Source organism: Equus asinus, chromosome 12, assembly GCF_041296235.1.
Source record: "Equus asinus isolate D_3611 breed Donkey chromosome 12, EquAss-T2T_v2, whole genome shotgun sequence".
Classification (NCBI taxonomy): Eukaryota; Metazoa; Chordata; class Mammalia; order Perissodactyla; family Equidae; genus Equus; species Equus asinus.
In genome coordinates, this window is record NC_091801.1 from 75,839,115 (window position 1) to 75,852,441 (window position 13,327).

The window sequence follows — 13,327 nt, forward strand, 5'->3', positions numbered from 1 at the left end:
GTGGTGCAGCGGTTAAGTGCGCACGTTCCACTTCTCGGCGGCCCGGGGTTCACCAGTTCGGATCCCAGGTGTGGACATGGCACTGCTTGACACGCCATGCTGTGGTAGGCGTCCCACGTATAAAGTAGAGGGAGATGGGCATGGATGTTAGCTCAGGGCCAGTCTTCCTCAGCAAAAAGAGGAGGATTGGTGGCAGATGTTAGCTCAGGGCTAATCTTCCTCAAAAACAATAAATAAATAAATAGTACAAAGAGAATATAGAATAACATTCTATTTATAGATTACTTACATATTATAAACTGCAACTAGATAGTTGAATAAGCAAAATATGGCAAATTACTGAAAATAAATGCTTTGCCATATGGCTATAGTTCTTTATGGTATTGAAAAAGCAATCTATTAATGGGATCTATAATAGCCTACAATATTCTAGCTAATCATCACTGAAATAATTGGTTTCACTCTCATTTAGAAGAATTTGTTTTTGCTGGAAAGTGACTAATTGGTTCACTTTTATCTTTTGCAACCTAAAAAAAAAAAATAGAAAACCATAAAAATAAATTGTACTTAAGTAAAACTATAGAAATATCAGCTAAATAACGTAAGTCTCCAAATGCATATAAACGTATGCAGCTGGTTGATGAAACAGACTGAGCTCATTAGGATACCAACAAAAAAATTTGCTCTTCAACCACTTCCTTTCGATCTGCTCTCGGAACCCTCTTCCCACTCATGAGCCGATCGCACAGCCCTGCAGTCACTTTCAAGAACAGTCTCCTCTCAGCTCACACTCACTTTTAGATATGAAAAGGTCTACAGGGAGTTTAAATAAAACTTTGGACTTACATCCAAATCGAAGCCCTTCCCTTCCCTCTGCAGCCCTTCTCCCCTCACCCAGCCCAGATGGCGCTGCGCATGGGGAGGGGGCACCGGCTGCTCCCCTCCTCACGGCCCACCTACTCTTTCTCTCTGTGCCCCACCCCACTGGGCTTCTTCAGGTTCCCCCTGACTTCAGAAATTTGGGCCTGAGAGAATAGATGGGGAGAAGGAGGCAAACATCTTTTATGAAACTGATGCTGTTACAACTTGGCTGTTGGTCCCCTCTCTTGAGAACACATTTGTGACTTCTTGGAGATACTACAAGAGCCTACCAAGTGCATTGTTCTCTGTCCCTGAGTGATTACTATACTACCTGGCTGGCCATTTGTGACAGCTGCTCAGCTTCTGCCATTGACAATCCACCCCACAGCCTCATTGCCACCACTCTCTTGGGCAGCATCCCTTCCAGACAGCTCAAGCACAAATCCTTTTACCATATGTACTTGGCCTATGGGAGATTCACAAATTCTTGCCATGCCAAAAGCTTACAGTGTAAGCTGCTTCCATTAATGTTCTGTTTCCTGACCCTTCTGCTCCCAGATACTCCAGGCCACATCTCACCTTTTCAATTCTCCATGCTGGAAGCAGGCTCCATCCAGTCAAGAGATGAGACGCTCATCTCCCCTTCCTGCAGCCCCCAAATCTCTATGGAGTTTAGCCTTGCAGCCCTGAAAGGGAAATAGCCTCCTATACCTGCCCAACTATACCAATGCTTCACATTCCAATGACTCTCCTCCAGAACTTCTAGGTTTCTGTTCACCTAGGCTAAATGGAGCGACAGGGGTGATGGCTGCAGGACCAGCCAGTCCTGTGGAGGAAGCAAGAAGGCACCTGCAAGAAACCCACCTGTATGCTTCCACTAAAATGCAAAGAACAGGTCATTTTAAACTTTCGTAAACTTTTATAAACCAAGAATAGAAAAAGATCCCCAACACATTTTATAACTTTGATGAAAAACAGCAGGAAAAAATACAATGAAAAAAGGATATTAAAGCATAAACTCATTCATGAACATACATCTACATTTTGTAAATAAAATACTAGCAAAACGAATGCAACAATGCATTAAAAATATATCATGGACAAAGTGAGTTTATTCTAAAAATTTAAGGATAGTTTAATATTGGAAAATCTATTAACGTGATTCAACACGTTGACAGAAAAACATGACTCTCTCAATAGATGCAGAAAAAATATTTAATAAAAATCCTGTATCTGTCATGGTAAAAGCTCTTCACCAACTTGGAATACAAGGAAACTTACTCAACTTTACCAAGCGCCACAGCAACTATTATACATCATTATAATCATTATAATTATACATCATTAAGTATATCATATACTTAACGATGAAGCACTGGAAACATTCTTCTTAAAGTCAGGGACAAGATACACATACCAGTTCTTACTGATGCTATTCCAGCCCATACTGGGGGCCTTAGCAGACACCATAAAGAAAATATGAAGCAGAGGCAGAAGGATTAGAAAAACTTTTTGAAGGTGCTGATTATAAAAAATGTGTTTTTCTACACAGAAAACACAGGATAATCTACAGATTAACTATGACATCTTTTTTTAAAAACAAGGTCCACAAGATTGCTTAAAACAATATCAGTATACAGAAATCATTTGTCTCTTCATACATCAGAAAGAACCAATTACAAGTCTACTTTTAAAATCCCATTCTACAAGGTACTTAGAAATAAATCTAATGAAAGATGGTGTAAGACCTTTAGAGAGAAAATTACAGAATCTTACCGAAGGACTCAGAAGAAAGCCTAAGTAAACAGAGAGAGCTATTCCAAAGTTCAGCAAGGAAAGAATCAATGTCATGATGATGTCAACTTTCCCCTAATTAACATATAAATTAAATGCAATTCCAATCAAAGTTACCCTTTTGGGGAATTTGAAAAATAGATTCTAAAATTCTTACAGAAGAGTAAAAAAACAAGAATAGGCAAGACAAGTTTTAAAAATGAGAATATCTTCTACCAAATATCAAGATTTACCATAAGTCTATAGAAATTACAACCACGTGGAGATGCTCCCATGGAGCAGTCTAGAGAGCCGGGACATGGACCCGTGAGTAGAGGGAATTTGATAAGGTGGACTCACAGATCAGTACGGGACAGAGATGGCTAGCTACCCACACAGGAAATGATTAACACCCTACCCCACGCTGCAGTCAAAGGTTAACTCCAGAGAGACAGACATGACACTGGGGTAATGAAAAATTTCATAAACAAGACCAAAAAGGACAAAAATAAGTTTAACTGCATTAATATTCCTGATTTCTATAAAACAGAAGAACTTATTAAAATTAAAGACAAGTCATAAACAGGGAGAAGATAGTTGCAAAGCACATAACCACTAAAGAATTTGCATCCAGGATATAAAAACAACTATAAATCAATGAGGAAAAAACACCTTACAACATATGTAAAATATGCAGAGGACCTGAACCGAAACCTGAATATCCAATAAACTTAGATGACATTTAAGATATTCAAACTCACTAGCAATTCCAGAAATGCAAATTAAATATTAGGTGCTATTTAACAACCAACTTGACTGGCCAAAGTTTTGAAATAGCATATTATCTACTGTTGGAGAGATTAGGAACTCTCCTATATTGTTGATTTATGAGTATGAATTAATGCACTGTAGAAAACAACTGGGCAATGCATATGAAGTTCAAAAGATATTCATAATTGATGATGTGGCAATGTTACTGCTGGACACCCTAGAGAAACTTTCTTACCTGTATAAGGAGACATGTGCAACATTGCCTGAAAAAACAAAAGAGGGAAAATAAGCTAAATGGCCACCCAAAGAGGGATGGCTGCCCCGGAGCTGGCACCCACTAGCAGGGCCAGGCAGGTTGTTAGAGCCGCTGCCCATTCTGATTGGTCAGGCCAATGAAACACCAGCTGTTAAATATTCTGAATATCACCTCTGGGATAAACTGTAATTTACTCAACCAATGGAAGCTTATCCCACAGTTAGAATGAATGAACTAGGGCTACCTGTCTTCATACGCATAAATCTCAAAAACATAACGTTGAATGAAAAGTGAAGCTGTAGAAAGATATCATTCATGCTAAAAAATATATATATATACACCAAACTACTCTTGTTTAAGGAGGCATACCTATGTAGTAAATACATTAAAAATATGGACGGGATCAACATATACCAAATACATACTAACTGTAAGATGGCGGACGTCACTGTGGATGAAAGGAGGAATGGGATGGGGGAGAAATACTTACAACCTACCAATGATATTTTGTCTCTTATTTTAAAAAAGATCCAAAGCAAACATGCAAACTATTGGCATTTATTAAATCTGGGTGGTGGAACTATAGATGCCTATTTAGTTTTTTAATGGTTATATATGTCTGAAATACAATTAGTATTTTCTCAAGTTTAACAGATTCTGTTATCAAAATATTTAAAGTTCCACCATATGGAACCAAATCAACTGACTATTGCTGTAATTCCCTTAAAATAAGCCAGCATGAAAAGTTCACGTCTGTAAAAAGGACTAATTAGGGGCTTATTAATAACATTAAAAATATATTCATTATATAATTCACAAAATGGAACATTTTACGATGCAATCAAAATTATTCAATTTATAAAAATGTGATTTGCATTTAACTTTCCTAAAACATTCCTACTTTATAAATCCAAGTACACCTGTTAATTTATCTTTCCTGTGCATCTTTTGGAGAGACCTGTCTGAGGATAATTTTAGACGCAAATTAAAGTTGCTTGTTAGGAAGGGCATTTTTTTTTCCTAAGGGAGGAAAGCCTCACAGAGTTGTTACAAACAATGGGATGCTCATAGTCTTCCCCCCAAATTCATATCCTAATTTATTCTTCAAATCAGTCGTCTGGAATTGGGGCGATACTGTGAACATTTTGGGAAGAGAACATAGTTTGCTGCTTTTAACAAAGTCAACTAGAACGTGCACTCTAATAATTTACATACAGAGGAGCACCGATGTCTGTGTACCAGCGTCCATCGAAGCCTGGCTGACTTCTCTCCTTCTTGCCTTCGTCTGCATCCTCTTGCAGTTTCCTCTGAGCCTCTTCCTTGTCTTTGGCTCGTTTCAGGCAGTAAGCTTTCTCCTGCTCTCTGATTTGTTGCTCGATTACTGGAAAGTTCTGCAATGCCTGAATCCTTTCTGAACGCTCTATTTCTTTACCGTCCAACCACTTGAATAAAAAAGCAACCAACACAGTGCATTTATTCAAAAGTCACAGTTTGAATCAGTCCCAGGTTGACTTTGATGGGAATATTTTAAACTTAGAAATAATAATAATGCAACATAGTGCTATGGAATCAAAAGCAAAGTAATCAGTGGGAAACAGAAATTTTGATCTAAATCAGGGCTTATTTCATATAATTAATAGAGTTTACACAGCATCTTTACTGGTAATAATAATAAGTAGGTCTTCTGTCGAAACTGATTATTAATGACAAGTTTTCAAAATATATTAATTTTATAACTGCTCATTATATAAAGAATTTCAATGCCTCAAGTCAAATCATAGCTCCGAAGTGTAACAATGACATTTCCCAAATGCTCTCTACAAAAAAGGGCCTTGTATATCACACAAAATTGAGCTCTAATACAAAGGAGCCTATGTTCTACCCTGAACAACAAGACACACAGAGTGTACTATTAATTGTTATGGTCACCGTTTATCCCCAGTATTTTTACAGTGATTTTCCCAAATTAAGATATTACAATAAAAACACCAACCTAAAATCTGAAGTTTCAACGCTCCCAGTTTAAAGATACCAATTTACTATTTACGCAGCCTCGTTCTACAAAAAGAGGTGAGTATTCAGAACGGTGTGGTAGGCAGAAGGATGGCCCGCCAAGAATGTCTGCCTTGTAATCCCCGTGAATGTTAACTTCCACAGCAAAAGGGAATTTGCTGTTGTGATTACGTTAAGGATTTTAAGATGAGATTATCCTGGATGATCTGGGCGAGCCCAATGTAATCACAAGGATCCTTCCAAGGGAAAGAAGGAGGCAGAAGTGTCAGGCCCAGTTAGGGAGAGATGGGAAGACACTACGCTGCTGGCTTTGGAGATGGAGGAAGAGGCCACGAGCTCAAAACTGCAGGCACTCTCTAGAAGATGAAAAACGCAGGGAAACAAATTCTTCTGTTGGCAGAAGGAACACAGTCTTGCCAAAGAGTCATTTTTCAAAGAGAGGCTGTTGCCTGTTGTAGCAGCTGACTTCGGGCAGTCTTTCTGAAACACCTTTATTTTAGACTTCTGACATCCAGAACTGTAAGAGTATAAATTTGTCTTGTTTTAAGCCCCTAAGTTTGTGGTAATTCACTACCATAGCAATAGGAAAAAGAGGAAAAACACAGAAAGATTGAGTAAAATACAATTTTTTTAAATTATCAGGATCAGTTAAATTATAAATCAAATTTTAACAATAATTGGAAAAAAATAAAGTATGTTTGGTCATAAGGACTCGTGTGGCTGCTGTAGATGGGCTGGAGAACTGACTCTGAGCTTGCTGGTGGCCAAAGCAAGATAAAAAATAGGATCAGTTATAAGATTTTTGCTGTCCTTAACGAGAAAATATACTAGTTTCTAGCTTTTTCCTAATATTTAGTTCTAAAACACATTTCTAAAGAAAAGCTTCATAATGGAGATCTTGAGAAATATCACGCATTCTTTCTGTAGAAACATGTCCATATAGTAACAGGCTTCATAAAGCCGTCTCTTCTAGCATCCTTCAAAGATGAGGCCATAATGATAAAACACAATGCATAAAGCCTATTCTTTAAGGTGAAAAATAGTTGTGGTCCAAGTACTTAGCCTTTTAAAAAAAAATAGCTAGTTTAAGCTAGGGTTAAGATCTAAACAATTTGGACAATTCTGAATAAATAGAATTTCTTTCACTGGAATTTTTGAGGAACATTGGGAAACGATCTATATCTATCAATATCTGAGATGCAAGGATATAAGTATTTACTTTATATATATATATAACATATTACTATATACAAGTACATATACATATATTTCCTTATACCTGGGTTAAGTAAATATTGATTTAATTTAGACCTATTGTTTCTAAAAAGATTATGACGAATGAACTCCCTGTCACTATACAGACAGGAAGGAAGCAGAAGACTTCACACTGAGAACTGATGACAAATTTGGGACAGCGCCACGTGCGTGCCAGCATCTGTTCTAAGGGCATCCTTATTGCATCTCAATTTATTTGACAAATTTCCTTAGGTCGTCTTCAAAATTGGCCCGTCTCCTTCAATCCAAAATCGCACCTGAGTTTAGAAGGCCTAATGAACTGAGAGATTAAGTTTTAAGTTGTGCATGATAGTATTTCCTGATCTTTCTTCATTCAGGATGCTTGCAACACAGAGGCAGTGTGTCCACGCTTATTGATAATAGTTGCACACGTGCTGTAGCAAAGAAGAGAAAGAGAAACTGAGATTTATGGAAGGTCTCACAGAGCTCCTTTAGAGCAGGAATTATTAATCCACTATAGATGAGAAAAATGAGGCCTGCAACTCACAGGTGGTGGAGACATGAGCCAGACCCTATCTGTGCTACCAAAACTTTTCTCCACCACACCGCACTGCCTACTTCCCACCTGGAGCGGCTCAGACACGAGGAACAGGATTCTCGGAAAGGGCTGAATCTCCCCACACCTCTTCTGATGTGTCTGTCCCAAATAACTACTCTGTGTTAGGAGTTAAATTGTGTTTCCCCTCGAAAAAGTTATGTTGAAGTCCTAACCCGCAGGACTTCAGAAGGTGACCCGATTTGGAAACAGGGTCACTGCAGATGTAATTGGTTAAGATGAGGTTACACAGCGGCAGGGTGGGCTCTAACCCAGTATGACTGATGTCCTTACAGAAAGAATGCAGTGTGAAGAGATAGAACACAAGGAGAAGGCCACGTGAGGACGAAGGCAGAGATGGGAGCGATCCTTCCACAAGCCAAGGCACTCAAAGATGGCCAGCAGCCACCAGAAGCTGGGCAAGACTTTTGGCCTCCAGAACTACGAAATAACACATCCTGCTGTTTAAGCCACCCAATTGGTGGCTCATTGTTAGAGCGGCCCCAGGAAAATAATCCACCTGTTAACAAAATTCCTTTCGAGTAGATCGCAAGCTTTCAGTGAAATGGTAATGAAGGGTCTAAAGTTTATCAACCTATTTTTAAATACTAGTAAATACACTTATGAATAGTATTTTTCAAAGAGAGGCTGTTGCCTGTTGTAGCAGCTGACTTGGGGCAGTCTTTCTGAAAGAATAGACTTGAGCTGAACCCTGTACATTAACCCAGAGAAAAGCAGTGAGTGTGGATATAGTGGGATTGGTGGGCTTTTAGGTTCAAATCCCGCCTGTGACACTTGCCACGTGTGTCAGCTTAAACAAGGAACATTGACTCTCCAAGCCTCAGCTCCCTTGTCTCTGAATGCACCTCATCATCTCCTCACAAGGGTCCAGAAGGATGAGAGATGTTGTGCCCAAAACACTTGGAACAACCTGGCCCATGTTTCAGGCCCCTATCTGATGGCTCCCACAAACTTCTAGCCCGAACACTGCAGCACTGGTATTCCAGGAAAACGGCTCACACTGTTACACGACGGGATCCATTTCTATGATGTTCTGGTTCTCATCAGTTCATTCTTTAGGAAGTCATTGTACAATGATGATTAGCCTGAATTATGTTTGAGCTAATTTATCATTTATTCTAAATATATATCCTAGATTCAATTATCTGAGTCATTCATTCTCTTAATCAAAGAAATTTTACATTAGAAGAAATGTGTTCCATTATTCCAGCAATCTCAACTACACAGAACTCAGCAGTCTAAGAACAAATGTCCTCTGAGAATTGAAGAAAATGCCTATCAGAAAGCCAACGCATCCATGCGTTCTTTTTGCAGAAGTACACGGCCACCTGCTGTTGGATGAGGTCACGGAGAGAATGTGACCGCCACTTGACCCTTGAGCTGGCCCTGGGCAATCAGAGGCTCCCCACCCCTCCCCTGTCCTTGGAATGGATGCCCTCCCCACCGGTCCCACAGTGGGAGCCATCTTCAAGGATGCAGCCTTGAGAAAGTAAGGTGTTGTTGAGACCATCTGGACCATGGATGTGACTGAACCCCGTGAAGGCCTCTATATAAACTTCTAAGATACTGGCGGGTGGGTGTTAAGACCTACTCATCTCGCAGCCACCCAAGACAAGCCTTGTATACAAGTTCCCTTGCTTACATCCCCACAAACTGGAGGAGCCTGCCTCTTTCATTGGTCTCTGCTAGCCCTCCGCGTGTGGGGGCCAGTTTCAGATTCCACCTGGGAAGCTCCCAAGGTTGCAAACCAACACACGCAAATCAGAAACTCTTGGAATCACATGAAAATTGTTATATGGTCAGGTATATGATTTCTCCAGAAACCGTGTGTTTTTCCTAGTCCCCAAAATCCCAGATTAAGGGAGATATAGCATAAGAGATTAACACATAGAATAGAGGTTCTCAAACGAGGCCCCTGGACCAGCAGCATCAGTGTGTTAGAACAAAACCTTGGGTGTCATATCAGACCTACTGAATCTGAAATTCTAGGGGTGGGGCCCAGCACACACCTTCCAAGCATCCCAATGCATACCAAAGTTGATAAGCACTAACAGAGAGAATGAGTTAACAGAAAACAACCATACAAATGTTATAATTAAAAAGCACAGTATTTCAAGACTATGAAATACAAAGGTATACAGCTGTAGCCATCTCAAAAACCCCAGCTTTCGGTTTGCTCTTAGTAATGATGAAGGATCTTCATAACAATCATTGGAATTTATCAAGAAGCGGTTCAATTAAGCTCTGTGTGTTCTGAATGAGGAAGGAGGAAAGTACGCATTTTATTTTTCAAAGATTTATTAACGCTATTAAAAGAATTTTAAAGGTTCAGGAAGTCAAAGAATTCATTTTGAATTTGTGGAATATTCCATTCTCTAAAAGAATGCATTCCCTGACAATGCTGTGAATAAATCAGGAATTATTGTAGTTGCTTGTTTTCATTTTTCTGAGATTTCTCCATCATTAAAATAAGTGTACCTTTAATTGTTGCAGAGTTGCCACCACAAACTGCCTGTAGCCATCAAAGTCGGCACATGGGTTGCCCATGAGAAAGAGCTCCTTCAGGTGGATGTTGTGTCGAAGGGTTTTAATGCTGCTCAGCTCTCCAATGAAATTTATGGTCAAATCAAGTTTTGTCAGCCCTTCACATCCTATAGAGAGAAATGAAAAAAAAAAATAAAGCCCCCACCCAAATCACACTGGTAATAAAATGTATGTAATAGCACATAATAGAAGCAACAGCTGCGATATTTTAAATCTGCTGATTAACTGTATCGCTTATCAAGAAGTGGTTTTTCAGAAATATCCAAAAGACTTAGTCTTAATTCACTTTTCTATCTGTGTCTCCCTTACTTTGGACCCCTTAGTCCCCGCAGACAGGGGAAGTCACTTTCCCCACCCACATCTGCGAGCCCTGGGCGGACTAACATTTGGACTTGGTTGCTATCTGGCATGAAAAAAGCCAAGGATAAGCTGCTGCTATGGTGGACACGACATCAGAGCCAAGCTCCTCTAGTGTGGGCACCTGGAATCTGCTCTCCTGAGAATTCCACCAGGTGGTCAGGAAACATCTCCCCGTGAAGGGTGACGGCGGGAAGTTTCCCCAAAAGGAAAAGCATTTCATAAAACCAACGCATCCAAATTAACAGGTGCAAAGTCACCCTGAAGAGACAGAATGGCTCCAAGACCACCAAGAACTGAACTAAAGGGATCAACAAAGGTGAAAATATAAGAGTTTGGTCCTCAGAGGAATGAAAGAGAAACGATGAGTCACTGACACAGAGTTTGCCGTGAATCTGACCCATAGAGGAGATGCTAGAGAAATCTGAATCAAATTCAAATCTGAATTAACCCCCTCCCTCACATTCCATGGGAACTCGGTTAGGAGAGCAGACTTTGGGATTAGACAGACATGAGTTCAAGTCCCATCTGTCACATCCCTGCTGTGTGACCTTGGAAAAGTTACAAGGCTTAGCCTTCTCATCTGTAGGATTCTAACAGTACTACCCAGTTCAGGGGCTGTTGGGAAGATAATATAAGGTGATCCATATAAAGTACTCAGCACAGTGCCTGCCACCTAGAGAGCGTCAGTAAACATTAGCTAGGACCAGAAATAGCCCAATGAGCACTCTTCTGACTATCACGTGGGTTCTTAGACAATGTGCCCACACAGAAAAAAAGGATGCTTACCATCCTATGAGCAGAGACTTTACAGTTTCTTACTATGAACTAAAGAAGAGTTGACCCGGTTTATACAGCAACCTCTGTGCAGTAGGTTCATATAAGGGTGTCTCCCTCTGTAAATGGCTCACGCTTTTTGGATTAATATGGAAGATTTTGCATCCTTCAATATCTAGAGAACCATCTTTGGCTGACAACCTAACTCTACTTTGTTCTGCACTCATTTCTTCAAACTCATACACACTCCACCCTTCCCATAGGCTTCCCGAGTATACGCTGCTTTTCTGTCATTGTTGTGTGGCTATATAACTCAGGATAAACTTTGGTTCCTGATATCTTATATTAACCTCACCGAAAGGATATAGATTCAGATTGGTTCATAGCTCTGCAACCATGTCACCCACGGCAAGGTTTTTCTCATTTCTTCACTTCCGAAGGCTATATGATGGAACCAATTTCATTAAATGGTAGTGTTCTCTCCCGTTGACCCTTTCTTGATTCTAGCACCTGATTCCACCTTGCCTAGAACTCCATGTTTCCTTCCTATCCAGTCACATCCCAAGCCAGTCTCTTCCAAATAAGTTAACTCCACCTCAGTGCTTCCAGATGTAGGTCCTCACCCTATATCCATCCATCCATCCATCCAGGAGTTACTGGGTACCTGCTATGTACAAGTTACTGAGCCAGGTCTTTAGAATAAAGCGGTAAAAAAAACATGAGATTTCACCTCATGCTTATGTCTAATGGGGAGGAAGGAGAAAAACAGAGGCATTCCAGATAAAGAAAACTTAATGTGCAAAGGCACCAAGAAGTGAATCTGAGGAAGTCAGCAGAACCCAGAAGTAGGCAAAGCCCATTGAGACAGAATCTGGAGAAGTCAGCAGAACCCAGAAGTAGGCAAAGCCCATTGAGACAGAATCTGGAGAAGTCAGCAGAACCCAGAAGTAGGCAATGCCCATTGTAATCCACCCTAAATCCACATTCACTGGTTCTTCTTTCTCAATCTTCATTCACTGCTCAACCCCCTGTTCCTGGCTTCCACTCCCAACATTCTACTAGATTTGCTCCTCTAAAGGTGACCATGCTGACACCGTCATGTTGACAAATCTAATACATCCTTTTCAGCCCATTAAACCACTAGAACAATCTGTAGCATATGGCATGACTGACCATGGATTCTCTCTTAAATCTCTCAAACGTCTTGGAAACAGTAATTCTCTCCTCATTCTCCCTTATAATATAGTCTATTCCTCTTCATCTCTTTTACGGCCTTTTCCACTCCATCAATGGTAATACAACCCAGGTTCCCACCCCTGACCCAGTATTCCTCATGGTCTTCCTGATGACAACTGTCATGTTCATTGGTTTAACCAACCCCAGACTCTCATGACTCCCAAACAATAACACCATATCTGACCGACCAACTGAACATCACACTCCTGTTTCCAAACGCTGCGAGACTTAGCACATTCAACATGGCCAAAGCTGAATCCACCATATTTTCTCTCGCTCTCTACTCCTCGAGACAGCTTTTCTGCCTTCTTTATGCCTAAACTCTATTAATGTCATCACCATGTTAGCATCAGATGTGAGTGTGACACCAAGCATCAAGTCAAGGTTAACTTAGAAATTAACCTAAATTATTCTCTTAAACCCTCTGCGTCATCAGTGGCCAAACCCTGCAGATCATAACTCCTAGATTCCTCTCACATACGCCTTGTTCACTCTATGCCTATTACCATCATTCCACTTCAGTTCTTATCACCTCTTGCGTGCAATATGGCAATAATCTCCCATTCATCTCCCTATTTTGAGAACATAGGAAGTAAGGAAGAAAGGAAAGAAGGATGGATAAAAGGAAGGGAGGGAGGAAGGAAAGATTTTTAAAAATGGCTCTGCCTCTTCCCTTTATTTACTTTTCCTTCCATTCCCTGTCCTTCCTTTCAATTCCTTTTCCTTCCCTTTCCTTCTTTTTGCTTACTTTTGGAACAACTAATTCCTAAAGCCATTAGGAGAGGAGAGCAAAGAAAGAGTGGAGAGGCAAGGGGTAGCTATGTTGGACCAGGATACAGTGTTGGAACCCAAATAGGACGAGAAAAGCATGCGGAGAACTGCACGGT

At 40.3% G+C, this 13,327-nt stretch overlaps 1 protein-coding gene across 2 annotated transcripts in view; it reads right to left on the reverse strand.

Moving 5' to 3' along the window:
- Positions 1-13,327, reverse strand: part of DNAAF11 (dynein axonemal assembly factor 11) — an 82,443-nt gene that overhangs the window by 43,506 nt on the left and 25,610 nt on the right. For both annotated transcript variants that reach the window (XM_070481613.1, XM_070481612.1), the window contains exons 4-5: positions 10,005-10,177; positions 4,877-5,103 (exon numbers count right to left, since the gene is read on the reverse strand). In XM_070481613.1, the coding sequence (XP_070337714.1) occupies positions 4,877-5,103; positions 10,005-10,177 (400 nt within the window). The remainder of the gene's footprint in view (positions 1-4,876; positions 5,104-10,004; positions 10,178-13,327) is intronic.